This window comes from Pavona decussata, unplaced genomic scaffold (assembly GCF_977016875.1).
Source record: "Pavona decussata unplaced genomic scaffold, jaPavDecu1.1 SCAFFOLD_102, whole genome shotgun sequence".
Classification (NCBI taxonomy): domain Eukaryota; kingdom Metazoa; phylum Cnidaria; class Anthozoa; order Scleractinia; family Agariciidae; genus Pavona; species Pavona decussata.
In genome coordinates, this window is record NW_028145517.1 from 7,427,501 (window position 1) to 7,443,543 (window position 16,043).

Genomic DNA, 16,043 nt, shown 5'->3' on the forward strand with positions numbered 1-16,043 from the left:
CAGCATACTCAGACTTTTCAAAGAAGACATCATGGAGCCTTTGTTTCTTGCTTCTGAACACGATTGGCTGAGGTTCTGTGCTCGACTGCAACAGTTTGGTCTGCATGGAGATGTACTTTTCGGCGTCTTTGTCAGACAGAAATTTTAGCTTCACAACAGTATCGTACTGCTTGGGACCTTTGTTGAAGTCTCCTACATAATATGCGATCACTTCATTATTTTGATTGACAACCCCCGTGCTTACAAAGTTGTGAAGGGCTTTGGAATCAGTGGCCTGAAAAATGAATAATACAACTCATGAGTAATGGAGTAAATCTCTGCAACGGTAAATTATAACAGTTTATTTACAAATATGCAATTCACGACCTTATTCCCATCCTATCTTTTATTTACAACACTTATCAGCACAAGTGTGTGCACTCGCCTCGGCAGTAAAGGGTCTCGATGCGCGGGTTTACTCCCGCTTCTTGACCCGACGGCTATGCCATGCTGATGAGCCCCAATAAGGGCGAAACAGCTGTCCATGGCTGCCACTGCCCGGGTGATATGGTTGTGCGCATGCGTACAGTATTGGCCATACTACGGGGATGGTACGTGTGTCTCAGTGCTGATAAGTGTTGGTTATCTTTTATTTGGCTACTAAGCTTGCTCTTATCGTTAAAGGTTATATGACAGAATATTTTTTATTTACTTGAGCAAATCTTCATGTTGTTCTCGTATGAAAATTGATTAAAAAAATTCCTTATCAAATTTTTCCCGGCGTCTGAGGCGTATAAAAGCATCAAATTTCACTTCCGGTTGGTACAGCGCAAAATGGGAGACTGGGGAGAGAATGGCTGTGACGTCATACAGGAACTTTAGTGTCGCGATTTCTCTGTTCCTCAGTTGTTTTTCGTGTGCACAGGAAGAAAACTGTGTGGACGAAAATATGAATGGGATCGTTGAAAACAACCGAGGAATAGAGAAACCGCGCGACTAAGCTTTTCTGTATTGACGTCACAGACCTTCTATTTCCAGTCTCCCGTCTTGCGCGGTAATGTACTCAACCGGAAGTGAAATTTGCAGCTTTTTTACGCCTCAAACGCGGGAAAGAAAAATTGATGAGGAATTTTTATTTTACTTTCATACGAGAACAACAAGAACATTTGATCAAGGAAATAAGAAAAGTTGTCATATACACTTTAAGGGTGCGCAAGGTTGCCCGTACCGATAGCATCGTATGTTTGGTATCGATATACAACCTCCCTTCTTACCGTTCCAATGGCGCAAAGGATGCTGTTCCTCATGATGCCAGCCATGTCGTCCATAAACTCGAGGGAAGTGGCCCAGGGATCCATGCAGGTTGTAATGATGTATTTCACAGGTGTGTCATTGTTGGACTCCAGCTAAAAGAAAATTGTTACGAATTCAGACTACATTAGTAAGGGAAAAGCTACTTCTCTTTGGTGCGTACCAATATTACTATTTTTAATGTTTACTGCCGTTAGTTACAAAGGCAACGCGATGTTGACGTGGTCAGTTCTTAATCCATAAAGTAATTAACTAAATTATTTTTTTTTTCCGGCTAAAGATTGGAAGCATCAGAGGTGAATTTAGTCAACCATCACTCCCTATGAAGCTACTAATTTTGATACAAAGACGAACGATTAATTAAAATAAATTTGAGTTATCATTTCAAACACGATGACTCAATAACAACTAACAACTTTCATGACAAATTTCGTTTTAGTGTAGCAATAATGACTTCAGAGCAAAGTCTGGCTCCCTCAACTTACCCCCAATCTCTTCTTGAAATTCGGGACGGCAGCACTGTGCTTATGAGGAACCAAGCTTGAAGCTGTGACAATCATTGGAATGCGAAGGGCGGTCTGTTCACTGGAACTGTGACAGAGATCTTGGAAAAGCGCCATGTTGATTGCATTGCACAATTCGACGTCCTTGTTCCCCTTCAGGTTTACAGAGAAACATGGAATCATGGTGTCTGGTCCAACTTCTTTGAGGTATAACATGGCCTCTTCATCCTGAATGACAATACAATGTACAATGATGTTTGTGTCTTATTGTGACCGTTTTTGTAATTTGTATTTCCGCCGGAGTTATGATCAAAATATCCTCAACTCAAGCCTAAGATGGAATATATTGAATCTTGCTCAGACAAGAGAACGGTCAGAAAACCATGAACATTGTTACTTAAAGAGGTTCTGACAAGAATTAGTCAAGGACAGATAAGAGCTGTAAGCAAATATAACAACAAACAAAAAAGAACAAAATGGTTACAGCAAACACACAAATGCATACAACAAACAGCAATCAAACAATCAAATCAAATTAACGCGTCCGAGTAGTGACCTTTTTAAACTTATTAAATCCTTTATCCGTAGTTCATACATGATATATCAAAAGCACCAGCGAGGAAAAAACAAGAGTAGGGCAAGATCTTGACACGAAATCCGCTGGACAATTTTGAGTACGTTTAAATTGGGTCACCTGTGCTAGTTCTTCATTGGTTTTGCCAAGAATCCTTTCCCTTATGAATTTGATCTGCTCTTTCTCGGACCAATTCTTAAACTTTGGCAGAGGTTTCGTTGTCTCGATCACAAAGTTGTCGTTCTCGTCGGCTAGCGTCACCCAAAGGCAATAGAGGATCTTGGAGGTAAACATGCACTCAGCCAGAATACGACCGTATCCATTCTTGTGGAGACCAATTACCTTGAGGAAGGATAATACGGTAAAATGTCGCAAAACAACAGCATATTTCTTAAAAAAAATTTGTTAGGGAGAAATAAAGCGTTTCCTAGTTAGCTTATTTAAGACGCTTTGAATTAACAGTCTAAAACTCTAGAGGGATTTTTAAAAGACAATTTATACAGGGCGCTTTTCAATTGAGTGTAAAACTAAAACCAAAGCAATTACTCTGACCAATCAGAATTAAAAGCAAATACGTGTAACCGGTGGTAATTGAATTCGAAATTGAAACTAATTGAGGGATTCTTTATTAAAAGAAAAGAAAGACACAGTAGCTACTATCTTTCTTCAAGATTTCTGCGGCATTCTTACGAGAAATAGGGAACAAAATGATTACCCTGTTTGCCAACATAACCCCTGCAGCTGCAGCTCCGGGCTTGGATCCCTCGATGCCGATGTCACCAAGCGTCATGTCGCCATGGTAATACACAACAGTGGTGGTGATTTGAAGAAAGGTGTTCATAGTTTTGTCTCGGTAACAAATTGCCCCACCAGGATAGGGACAGAAGCCAGACTTGTGAGGATCGATGGTGATGGTATCGCAGTGATGGAGAGCTGACAATTGTTTGTGGACGAAGGTACTCAGGTGCATCTCGGGAACAAATCCAGTTTCCTCTGGAGTAGGCGCACCATGGATCTTAGGGGGATCACGCAACATGCTGCAAAAATATCCTCCCCAGGCTCCGTCGGCATGCACAGCGAAGTTGAGGCCCTTTTTAAAGAGAGGATACATTCTTTGATTCAAAACATTTTTTTTTTCGTCACAATTGAGGTTTGAAGATTCAACAGTTTAGATATCACTACACATAAACATTTCTTTCTAAAGTCATTATCAGGCTTTGCGCCTCAAAGTGATGTTGTAACTCAATGGCCAAACTGTAAAAGCCCGTCTTTTATGTTTATGGAACTGCATTAAAAAATAAAACTGAGAAAATAAAGCAAGGGAATTTTGGTCTTGTGTAGTTTTAAACGACGGTCCAGCATTTCTCTCCACAAAAGTGCCGAACGTTCATATACATGCTAATTTCCATGCCATCCCGTAGAAAAAATCCGGATCATTTTGACATTGTGTTTGGCCGGCTAAAACATTTTCTTAGCTCTTGTGTAACACTTGGATGCATTCCAGAACGTTTGCCTGCAAAAGTGTTGCTTCTGTCAATATTTATGTTTTTCTATAACGTTTTGCCAACGGTTGAGCCGACTGAGTTGAAAAGGCGCAACTCTCACCTTCTCTCTGAATTCTTTTCTTAAATCCAGAATTTCAGTCAGAGGATCCACGGCACTTTCTTCGGTTGTTCCCATAACTGACACCACTGTAATAACCGGAATTTCCTTGTCCAGTTTTTCCTTGAGAACACGTTTAAGTTCTAGAAACATCAATATCAAGCCGGATCAGTTGGAAATCAATTCAAAAACGACATATGAATCACGAAAAGTATTGTAATTGCTGTCACTGAGTAAGCGACATGAGATGGTAAAGAAACCGAATTTGGGGGGGGGGGGGGGGAGGGAGCCTCCCCCCGGTGGGGGAGACCACACACCCCGAGTAAAAGCTCTTACAACAAGGACGGGAGCCGACATTAAACTCAATCCACATGTGACGCCCGGTTCAGGAATCAAACCTGGGCCACACTGGTGGAAGGCGAGTGTTCTCACCACTGCGCCATCCCAGCTCTCCTTCATCTTGAATGATGATCAAGATGGTGGCGCTAGTTACATTCGAGAAAAAAGCTGTGGGCTTTATAAAAGCATCACGCTCTCCATCACAACAATGGAGATAGATATTTATGACACAAATAAGGTTCCCTACAAGCGTAAAGAATAAATAGGCATGCACAAACCTTTTGGTTCCATCCGGGCATCTTCGTCAACTGCCACCGTAACGAGGCTCTCTCGTCCAAGCCCAAGAATGGTGACTGCTTTAGTTAAAGAAATATGCGCGGTACTTGGAACTATAACACAGGCAGACTGCGTCAGCGTGTGGCGTTGGGCAAATTCTTGTGCTCCGATGGACTCATAAAGATATTTTCCCATGATGCCCATAAACTCTTGATGTTTAAGCTTCGTCTTAGCTTCGACCTCAGAAGGCATCTTAAGGATGGTGTCAACATCAAGGTTAAGCAGCTCCCACTGAGAAGCACTTATCACTTCTCCTTCCTCTTCTCTTTGAGGGAAGAAAACCTAATTGGATTAAGTGATTAATCAATGTCAGTGAACTGAAAGGAATGTCGTAAATAAACGATTTTCTTTGCGCCGATGCTCGTCAACAGATACACTGTATCTGTGTTTACGCTTACCTCTTAATTTCAGTAGCGGAGCCCCTTTATATAATGGCGTTATTTGTAATAACAGGTTTAACCCGTGTAAATGTGTTATCATCATCGTCATCGCCATCATCGTTATCAGTATCACTATATTTATCATCATCATCATCATCATCATCATCATCATTATTATTATTATTATTGTTATTATTATTATTATTATTATTATTATTATTATTATTATTATTATTATTATTATTATTAATTAGAAATAACGTTGTAGAATCTTCTTTGTCCTCTTCGGTAAGCCTTCAACCCTTTTATAGAAAACACCCTTTGCGGCACACGGGGTGACCTCGTCCGACAGATTCAACTGCGCATCGTGTCAAGTGAAGTAGAATAACAAGGGAAATATACTCGTTTGTTCAATTTAACGCCAACCTAAATTAACTGGGAAAAAGTAGTCAGACAGTTGATGGCTTGATTAAGGCAAAATCAAGCGCATCGAGAAAGAAGGCGACTGGTACATTTACTCATAATTCTTAGCGTATGAAGACACTAAAAACCGTCATAAAAACGCACAGAAAATTTCTAAAAACTCCAAACCTACCACACACAATTTTGTTGGTACAAGGACGAAATTCGCAAAAAATATGGCTGTGTTGGATTCGTAAGGTATTGTAGGGAAATGTACAGCCGCCGTTTTTTTCCGTATGATGAATTTTGGAAACATTGCTATCAAAGATAACAATTTCATGTTACTTCCATTGTTTTGGGGGCTAAAATACACAGCAACTTTCGTTGCATCTCACCTTGTACCCTCTGGCATCCGCGAGTCTGTCCTCCTTCAGCAAAGCTTCTTGTAATCCCAGTGGAAAGTACTTAACATTCCTTCCCGCCCAGATTGCTTCAATATTTGCCACGGACCCACCAGCCGTTAGATGCCCCATGGATTTGTCTTTGTCATATCCCATCATGACACACAGGTCGCTTCCCACTTCCACCTCGAATTTGGTGGTGACAGTAGAGGCTTCTGCCGCACAGTTGTTTTGATTGAAGAACAATGCAGAGATATAACCAAGGTTAGCTGGCATGGCCGTCTCCCAAAGAACGTGACCCTAGAAGAAATATATGTTCAGCTATTAGTAGATTCCATTACTTGACCATTAAAAAAAGATTTGGAAATTTAACAACTCTTCTGGCCCAAACTGATTCTTAGCAGGCCCTAGGACGTAGATACCCTGTGGCACTCAATAAATAGATAGACAGGTGTTCAAATCCACAACTGCGCGAAAAAAGTGTTCCTTCACAAGTGTTAGGCTCAGAGCGAGTGATGGTGCACCAACCATGATCATGAACAGAGGAGCAGGGATGGAGCAGTGATGAGAGCACTCGCCTCTCGCCAATGTGGCCCAGGTTTGATTCCCGGACTCGGCGTCATATGTGAGTTGAGTTTGTTGTTGGTTCTCATCCTTGCTCCGAGTGGTTTTCCTCCGGCTACTCCGGTTGTCCCCTCTTCTCAAAAATCAGCATTTTCAAATTCCAGTTCGATCTGGAGAGTGTTCCCATACTGTAAAACGCATTTGATCATCTCATTACGGAATTATGCGCTAAACAAATTTCTTTATTCATTTATTTATTTATTTATTTATTTATTTATGCCGATCATGTCAAGAAAATCCTCTTAATGGTTACCAAAATACCTTGTATCTTGAACTAAAAAATGGAACGGAATTCCTCAACTCTGCTTGCAAACTGTCCATCTCTGTCTTCAATCTCTCCATCGCATTCTTAAAGGCTCCTGCCTGGCGAACGTCGTCTGTGACGTATGGAGGATCGCAGGGAAAATAGCTGAAAATATTAAACCAAAACAATAGAGTTAAAGATTGGAAAACAAAATTAGCTATCAGAAACCAAAAAAATGTTAAAGCGTTACAATCTTTCGATTCCTTCGCGGAATCTTTCTCAAGCAAGTGAGATTTTGATTTTTGTCACTAATCTCGTACCCCGATCTCAGTCGTCGGTTCTGGGTACGAGATTATTTTGTCACATGATTTGAGGTGGTGTGAGTCACGTGACACAAATTAACCTCTCATTTACTTGAAAAAGATTCCGCGAAGACATCGAAAGCTTATAACCCTTTGAATTGTCTTTAGTTTTTGAAAGCTAACTTTGTTCGTTTTTTTTTGTTTGTTTGTTTGTTTTGTTGAGTTAGTACCCAGGTTCTCCTTACAGCGTCGGTAACACAAGAGAAAATAAGAAATTTCTCTGTCCATACGCAGCCCTTTTGAATCGTTTTTTCCCATCTACTTATATCCGCTTTCGTTTGAACTAGCAAAAGATTATTTTTCGTATCAGCCTCCCGTCCGGCATGTATCCGATGAATCAGCTTCAAAGTCGGTTTGAATTGGTTGAAATTTGATTTTTATCTTACTTATGACGAAATCCAATGTGAGAATCCACAGCTCTTGACAAAAGATCCCGGAAGACATCTCCATTTTCTGCCTTTGGTCCTAAAAACCACGCTCCCAGGGCAGCCCATTGTTTATGCTTGTCGGCCACGTGATCTCCCCTTGAAAATATTTTGCGATGGTGTGAATACATTGGCGCTTTAGACAGGCGGGGCCGTTTGGCTCCCGTAGCCGCAAGTTGCTGAGCTGGTCTCTTTCGCCTGACTTGAAACATGGCTGTAAATCTTAGCTGGGGAGAAAGTATTCGTTTTACTTTGTTGAATTCGAAATGATTGAAGATAAAACATTAAATGGTATATCCAAAAGTGATTGCAAACTTTATAAATACTCGGAGAGAATGTCGAAAATGCGCATATGTAGCTTTTGTGTAATTCCTTTTCTTTTCTTCTTTTCACGATGGCGTCATTTAGTTGTAGAAAATAACGGCATTGTGAAAATCGCCTATTGTTTTCACCTTTCTTAATTAACGCATTAGCTATAAACGGAAACAAAAGAATAAATATACTAACAGTGAAAGACTATTGATCCCCAAAATCTTGTTCACGGTGTGAGGAAACCACGAGACCCGGATGTGAACAGTTAAATTTGCCGGGTAACACAGAAATGCAAATTATATATAAATATTAAGTGGCAACATTTATCTCTGGCTAGAGCTAATTTTATAAGTCAAGGCCCTGCTTGTGAAACTCTGACACGCCCTGGATAAACAACGGCAGTTTTCCGATTATTCTAAATGCATTTCGCCGTATTAAGACTAATACAAGACTTATTATGCATCACTGAGACGTGATGATGGCTCCAGCATGTTCTGGAAGACGCAGTCAGCCGTGCGGGAGACTTGTTCGCTTCGTGCCCGTTTATGGTTACAGACAAACTATATAATACCGGGTAAAATAAAATCCTTGTCTGTCGAAGCTCGTCTCAGATGATTTATGTGTTTTCAGTATAAAATTTCCAATGAAGGTCATACAGCTACCTCTTGCATCTTAAGCACTATAAATTTGTTTGACATGTGACCTGATCAACATGCACAAAGACACGCAAACTCTCAATGGTAGTTGAACCACAGAATTCACTGCAGAAACGTTTGGTTGCCTTCGAAAGAAAACAGTGTACGAGCCCTCGACTGCATGGAAAGTCATTTTGGGAACATTTTCCGGGAGCCCACTGGCCCGCCTTAAAGCGATATCGAGACTACTGATGCAAAACTTGTGCAAAGACTGAGTTTGTCGGTTCCCGACATGTCACATCAATACAAGGTTGTACTTGCATGTAACACTAACGTTAGTGATATAAAAAAATTAAGGTGAATACCAAACTTACCGGGAAAATCAATGCCTTCGACTTGTAGTCTCCTCGAGGAAAGCTGAACTGTGCAGTTTAAGCTTGAAGCGGGCGTCGGCGGAGCAAAGTAGGCGAGGCTGCAAGGAATTGTCTCTTATGAAGGCTCCGACAATAAGTCTGGGTGTTGGCCTGTATTGTTCATGGTGCAATAAAGTGTATTAATGCAAATACCACAAACGTTTGTAAAAAAAAATCATTGAGACGATGAAAAGACACGTACATGGACAGGATAGACAAAGAGGCTTTGAAATCATGTGCAAATGTCAAATGTCCATTGTTTGTCAAAGAATAGTACAAATCCTTTCATTTATTCAACCGACTGCCAAGTATAAAAGCCAGTTATCATCCCGTGACCATGTAAAATTTAAATTGCTGTTTCCTGAAGTGTGGTTCCAAGGAAAAACTACTAAGAAGAATGAGAATTATGAAGATTACGGAGAATTTGAATTTGAAATGGAATGCATTACACTTACCTCTGTTGAAATTGTGTGCTAATATTTGGTTGTTTTATTTATTCCATAGTTAATAAAAGGCAATGGTTATGAAGCCTGACAAATTTCTTTGTTACATGTTTTTATTAGAATTTTTGGCCTTCACAGTGCACCGACGCCAATAGATTTTGAAATGTGTTAGAGCAACTGACCTATAGAAACGTTCGTGTTAAGTATGCAACTGTAGTGTGAACATTCAAACAAAGGATTGTGCACTGTCGTGGCCCTTGCGACATAAATTGCAGTACTATTGTTTTAATGGCAAAGTTTCATAACCAGTCCTTCAATTAACTATGGTTATCTGGCAAGTCTTTTTCAGTCCAGTTGTTTGCATTAGGTTCAAGTTAATAATAATGTGAAAAGATAACTTGAGTAATTAGTGCATGTTATTTTAAGATAAAGACAGTCTCGGAAGTCATCGGTGATTAGCGTAGAGCCTGTTTTGACTGGTTTTCTGTCGTATTAAAATTCAGCTTGACAATGAGGCCAAGAAACAAACACAAACAAACGAAATGCTAATTATGTTTATTCATTTCTGTTGTTCTTCTCTGCTGTCAGCTGACAAGATTGACGTTTAGCAGCGGTAAGAAAATAAATCTGCTTTTACTTTTCGTCTTTTCAAAATTCCCGTATAATCCCCGGGGGGGGGGGGGGGGGGCGGCGTAAACTCTGGGTCATTTTTCTTTCAAAGACGCTGGCGTTCGTGTTCCCTTATTTGGGGCTTCAAAAGCCCATAGGTCACAACCACCATGTACAGACAGTATCAAATTAAAATACCCTTGAATCGAGCTTTCCTTCGAACAGTGTCAAAGTAAAAGATTTCAACCGCAGGCTTAATAGCTGACACTTGAAGATCGCATTCCTCGTATTTTTTCGCTGTGATCTTCGCCAACTTAAGGGTGTTGAATATACTTGTCATGGGCAGGGTATGGTCGAAACAACTCAAAGAGAAGTGCAAACAGTCAAACGAAATATTTAGGGCGAAAAATCATTACCCAGATTGTGTTTTCTAGACGAAAAATTAAACAAACTTCACTTCAGTAATTTCCGGACTTCAGTGGATCGATCTGGATCGGATGTCGCTTTGCTGTAGTTACTATATTTGTTTGTTGTTTGTTCCATTATTACATGACTTTCTGGATCTTACCACACATTACGTAACTACGTTAGCGCGCAACAGTGCTATTTATCGAGTGTTTTGAATGTCGCCTTGACTCTCCGATCACTGACCTCACCGACTTAGTCAACCACGTACGCTCAAAAACATAAACATTTTTTACGGGAAAATCAAATCTACAAGACAGGTTTCCAGTCAGCAATGATTCGTGAGGAAGCACACGACCGGGGCACACGACCACAACGCTTTCCGGCTAACAAGCTTTCTCCTGAATTAAATGGCCGCTATCCCGAGATGCCGATGCTGACATTTGATCTACAGCTTGTTAAGCTAAATTGAGATTACACGATTAGAAGTTATTGACTTTGAGGTTAGTATACGAAGGCAGGTTATGTTTCTATTTCAGTGACCAAAATTTCTGGCAAATCGAGTCCAATAAGCCTCGTAACGTTTTTTTCTTCTAAATGTCGAGCTATGCGAAATGGTACGTGACACATAATGGAGTTAAGATAAAAATAAAGAAATTCTATCACGCTTGCAACATATTGATTAGTTTATTATAATAAGAAGATGTGTTAGTATTTTTAAATTTAATAAAACAATGTTTTCGCAGTGGATTAAAGGACGCTCGTTGAAGGTTTAGTGGTTGATTGCACGTTACTTCATAGCGGCCATGTTGGTGGTTAGGAACAATAAGATTTTTCTACTCTGGGAGTTAACTATATTTTTTTTATGCAAACTATGTGAGAAAATTGTGCAGGTACTCAAACTTGTGCAGTCCTTCATCAACCGTCTACCAGGCCCTCTCGATCAACTTCAGAAAGAGAAAAGCACTGGGTTCGAATTTTAAAATGTTTTATCATTTAGGCAAAAAATTGACTGACAACTTGTTCTTTTTCAATGGACTACACCGCTAATGTGGACTAATTCTGCAAAAGTCGTTTGAACATCGAAACTTATTTCATTACGGAATATTAAAACAATAGAGAAATTGATCAGTCTCAGGTCTTCCTTATACTAACTGAAATACCGAGTTAAAGTTTTGTTATATTCGCATGTATGTCAGTCTTAATCAGTAATAATTAGGCCTTCTTTACTTGAAAATGGCGTTGGTGAAACTTTTAAAAGCATATTTTTGAAAGACGGAATTTTAAGGTGGCGCTTAATTTACAACAACCCATTTTTTTAGACTCCTAAAATATCTGCACGGAGCAAGGTTTGAATTACTTCCGGAATATTGTCTCCTGCTCTCACTTATCTCATTAAAAAAACATTTAACCAGTTCTGAACACTCACCCCACGAGAGCACAGGCCAACCGTCATTTAATCTACACAATCTCTTAGTTTTCTTGTCGCATTTTTCGCGAGTAACACGTCTTTAGGCTCTCCGTCTTGGTTTTCATTGAACTTGAGCAAAGCTATGCGTGTTTTGCTTGTTTCAAGTGAGCGATAAATAATCGACTCTAATAAAAATACCAGATCTCCCGTGAAACTGGGATCGATAGAGTTAGCGAGACCAGGCATAACGTACCAAAAGTTTTCAAAAATGCCACGAGGCGTATTTCAGTAGGTTCTAGTTTGTTTTTGTTGCCTTATTAAACTGTTTCAAAATATTTTCGGGAAAATTCTCTATGTTGTGGCACCTGAGAGAAACAAAACCTGGCTATGCATTTGCACAAAACTGCTAGTTGAGAGCGTGTAAAGGCTTCATGTCCATGTCTCAGAGTATCTCGCCAGATTAAGTTTAACAAAAGCTAAATCTTCGAGTGTCCTGCCTCTAGATATGTAGGAGTTGAAATTAGTCAATGGCTCTTGACCCAGACTAGCTGATTTTCAAAATGCCTTCTAAATTTAAACACCTCTTACTGTCTAGTGCAAAACGCCACAAAACAGATTGAAAAAATAAGAAATAAAACGACACTTTTTTCCTTACAAACCAAGTCGGTGTATTTAGCTTGACGGATCTGATTTTATGCTGCCGTCTGGGTCTGAATTTCATGGGCTTAAAACTTTGTATCATGTGAAGGAATGTCGCTCATGAAGGTGTTTGTCAACAGACAACGCCAAAGCCTTACTTGGAAAAAAAATGCCAGAAACGTGCTGTTAAAAGAGCCCGTCCCTGTCCACGACTAGACAAAAATTTTTTGTCAGCCGTGCCTCCTGTAATTCCGGTAATAGAAATATTTACTATATTTACTGGCGCGCAATTTTTACGCCGTAAAGTTTTCAGTAACTGCTTTTTCTAGTAAATCTAAGTTTGTTTATACCGTAAAAGGTTTACGTCTCTCTCCTCTTGGCGATAGCAACTTTGGATCGTCACGTCGGCGTTTACCTCAACGTTTGTGGTCGCGAAATGCTTTTTGTTACGGATGATACTTTGCGTGCACACCCTCGAAAAACAAAACAAATTATGCAACTTGTTGACGTCACGTTATCAAACTATTTTCCAAATGTCTTAGCAACATTAAGGTCGGTTGCTATGGTAAAATGATATAAAAATGACACAAAAGGAAGCTGCTTTACTGAAGTGCCGAAGAGGACAAGGAGTGCTCATGAAAACACAACACTGTCGAAGAAACATGGGGAATATACAACTGTTGTTTATCGTTGTTTGTGCGGTGGCGTCGTCCTTGGCGTGTTCCTGCATGAAAGAGCATCCACAGAAACTATTTTGCAACGCGGACTTCGGTAAGTCTTGCAATTTGTCAGATTTAATGTTGTAAGGTCGAGAGATGGCACTTCCTCGGCCAGCTGTTATTTATAGCGCGGAGCGATGGCTTCAAGTATGAAACCATTTTAACCCAATTTCAAACACAACGATTTAGAAAAATTTTGATCTACGATTGAAACAAATCTCTCATTGTAAACCATGAATTTTGGCAGTTCTTTAGTTTAAGTTAACATTGTTTTTTTTTCTTGTTCAACAAATGAAGTGTAAGACATTAACATCACGCTTGAGGAAGCTATTTTTTGCCAGCCCTAAAAGCAAATTTTTGCGACAGATGATTTCACTCTACACGTAAAAAAATATCACCAAACTAACTAGATCTCATATATCGTAGCCTTCATCTCTGTTGACAGAGCTGTTGATAACAATATTTCTTTTAAAAACAAATCAGGTTGTAGGTTAAGTATTCTATGACGCTTATATTGCACAAACCGTAAAACGCTATGAATTTTGATTCATTTTTAAGCAACGAGGCTGGTTCATCTATTTTCTATCTTAGTGGGAAAAAAACACAAAAGTACAAAAGCTTTGCTCTTATATACTTCTCACAAACCACCGTAAATGGTATTAGTTTAACCTTTTCCTGTCCGAAGTCGAACACTACCAAACCTTGTATCAAGCTAATTGTCACTCTTAATTTGAGTCTTAAAATTAACCGGATGCCATTTAGTAAGGAGTGCCGTAGTTTTGCTCTCTAGAGAGTTTAAGGGTTAACGAAAAATAATCCCATCCTCTGCGCTCAAAATATCCAGATAAAGGAAATGTCTTTTAGCGACGAGGCCACAGGTCGAGTTTAAGTGTGGGAAGTTCCGGAATAACATCTTAGCATCTATTTTGTTCGGTAACTTTTGAAGTTTGATTCTTGAAAGGCTTGGTGCTGTTTATTATGCGCCGATGTACAGCTCAAGAAGCCCTCACTTGCAAAATGAAATGACGAATATTTTAGTTGCCCACCTTGGGCGCGTAAGTCCCACCCGTGCATCCCAGGATAATCAAAAGGTGAATTATACAATGCGGTTCTGATTTTCGCCTGCCGTACAAAAACGTGCTCACCAAATCGACATTTTGCAATTTTTTTTTGTGTGTGGTCTTAATTTGGATAAGAATTATTGATATACACGTACAAGTAAATTAGGCTCAAACCTCGCTTAAATGAATGATCACATGACATCCAGAGCTCTTCTGATCTCACGAGATACAAAATTATTATTGTTATTATTATTATTATCATAATCATCATCATCATCATCATCATCATCATCATCATCGTTATCGTTATCGTCATCATTATCATCATCATCATCATCATCATCATTATCATTATCATTATCATTATCATTATCATTATCATTATCATTATCATTTTCATTATCGTTATCGTTATTATTATTATTATTATTATTATTATTATTATTATTTTTCTTTTTCTTTACAAAAACATTGTTGCTTAAAAATATTATCTTTTTTTTAATCGAAAAGAAATGTGAATAGGTTTTTTAATAGCTCTTTTTTTTATATACTTTTAACTTGTAAATAGCAAATTGTGTGGAATATTTATTATTATTATTATTATTATTATTATTATTATTATTATTATTATTATTATTATTATTATTATTATTATTATTATTATTGGTTGCAAATCTCTGCGAATGCTGAGTATCAATAGTTCAAGTATTCCCCGGTGATGGCATAACGTTGGTTTCTTGTTTCCACAGCTGTACTTGCTTATGTCGAGTCACCACCTAAAGATGAGTTCATGCCAAACAATCCTTATCCAATGCCATGGAAAGAGCAAGTTTACACAGTGAGAATTAGAGGAATTTTTAAAGGTCAAGAAGCCGTCAAAGAAACCTTTTTTGGCTCCTTTCACGCGAAGCTCTACACTCCAAAAGCGATGTCTTGCAAAGTGACCCTCACACAAGGGACATACTACGCTCTGTTTGGCAAGATCCGCGGCGGAAATCTGTACACCAGTGCCTGCGATTGGCGGGAAAAGTGGTCGCGCTTGACGTCACAGCAGCGACTTGGCCTGCGCACGCAGTACAACCAAGGGTGTGAGTGTCCGATAAAGGTTTGCTTCACTCCAAACTGTCGACGTCTTTTCCGTGGCTGCAGTAGTGGATACGATGTCAATACCAACGATTGCAGGGCGAAATACCAACGCTGTGAAAAGCAAGTTGGCTTTAGAGGCAACAGCAAGTGTGCATGGGTCGGCAGCAAGTCTTGTGACCGAATTGCTAATTACCCGTAACAAAACTTCTTGATAAAGATGAACCTTATCATGGCATAACAAATTTATATCAAATAGCAGTAGTTGTAGTACGAGGGGCCCTTGGTTTGACCGTTTTTCTGTAGTCCGATAAAATAAACTTGATGTTGAATTTATTAGTTTAAGATGTGCTTTATCTCTTATCTTCCAAGATCCACCGACAGTGGTTGGCCGGAACAGTGCTGTTTTGTTTGAAAATACGAAAATTCTTGATTTGCAAGTGACTTCCCCTATATAACATGTAGACTTCACAAGATAGAATATATCTTTTTACGGCTAAAGTAAAATTTTCATTTTGTAAAGAAAACGCTACGTTTAATCGAATTTTTTTGTTAAATAAACTATGCTCACATCTTTATAATCCTGGCTCACATCTTTCCCTTTTTCACCATGCTGAACAGCCAGGGAGCAACTCTCTGGTGGGGAGGGGAGGGGGTAGGGGAGGCTGCTAATATCAACATAATACACAACATGACCTAGTTGGCTGACGAACCCTCCTCGTAACTCAATGGTTGCAGCATTAGACCAGTTTTGCAGGAAGTCGTGGTTTATCTACAGTCTCAATATTTAGGCTGTTTCAAGATACATTATCGAAAAAAGCACCCTGTTGT

The 16,043-nt window shown here is 39.3% G+C and overlaps 2 protein-coding genes across 2 annotated transcripts in view; one reads left to right on the forward strand and one right to left on the reverse strand.

The window, feature by feature from the left end:
• LOC146472020 (uncharacterized) overlaps positions 1–8,953 on the reverse strand; it is a 10,196-nt gene extending 1,243 nt beyond the window's left edge. Inside the window, exons 1-11 of the mRNA XM_085120565.1 lie at positions 8,804–8,953; positions 7,444–7,709; positions 6,713–6,860; positions 5,822–6,127; positions 4,587–4,926; positions 3,973–4,112; positions 3,083–3,457; positions 2,488–2,709; positions 1,776–2,021; positions 1,254–1,385; positions 1–274 (exon numbers count right to left, since the gene is read on the reverse strand). The exon at positions 1–274 is cut by the window's left edge and continues 212 nt beyond it. Coding sequence (XP_084976691.1) covers positions 1–274; positions 1,254–1,385; positions 1,776–2,021; positions 2,488–2,709; positions 3,083–3,457; positions 3,973–4,112; positions 4,587–4,926; positions 5,822–6,127; positions 6,713–6,860; positions 7,444–7,694 — 2,434 coding nt within the window. The 5' untranslated portion in view covers positions 7,695–7,709; positions 8,804–8,953. The remainder of the gene's footprint in view (positions 275–1,253; positions 1,386–1,775; positions 2,022–2,487; positions 2,710–3,082; positions 3,458–3,972; positions 4,113–4,586; positions 4,927–5,821; positions 6,128–6,712; positions 6,861–7,443; positions 7,710–8,803) is intronic.
• Positions 8,954–12,951: 3,998 nt separating this feature from the next.
• On the forward strand, positions 12,952–15,791 carry LOC146472021 (metalloproteinase inhibitor 3-like). Its single transcript, XM_085120572.1, has 2 exons — positions 12,952–13,120; positions 14,879–15,791. The coding sequence occupies exons 1-2, from the start codon at positions 12,985–12,987 to the stop codon at positions 15,412–15,414; spliced, it is 672 nt and encodes a 223-aa protein (XP_084976698.1). The 5' UTR covers positions 12,952–12,984; the 3' UTR covers positions 15,415–15,791.
• The last annotated feature ends 252 nt before the right edge of the window (positions 15,792–16,043 follow it).

Bases quoted from the DNA above. Each gene is read 5' to 3' on its own strand.
- LOC146472021 (XM_085120572.1), top strand. From the start codon at position 12,985: ATGAAAACACAACACTGTCGAAGAAACATGGGGAATATACAACTGTTG. The intron at 13,121-14,878 runs GTAAGTCTTGCA...TTGTTTCCACAG, and splicing joins ATTTTGCAACGCGGACTTCG to CTGTACTTGCTTATGTCGAG.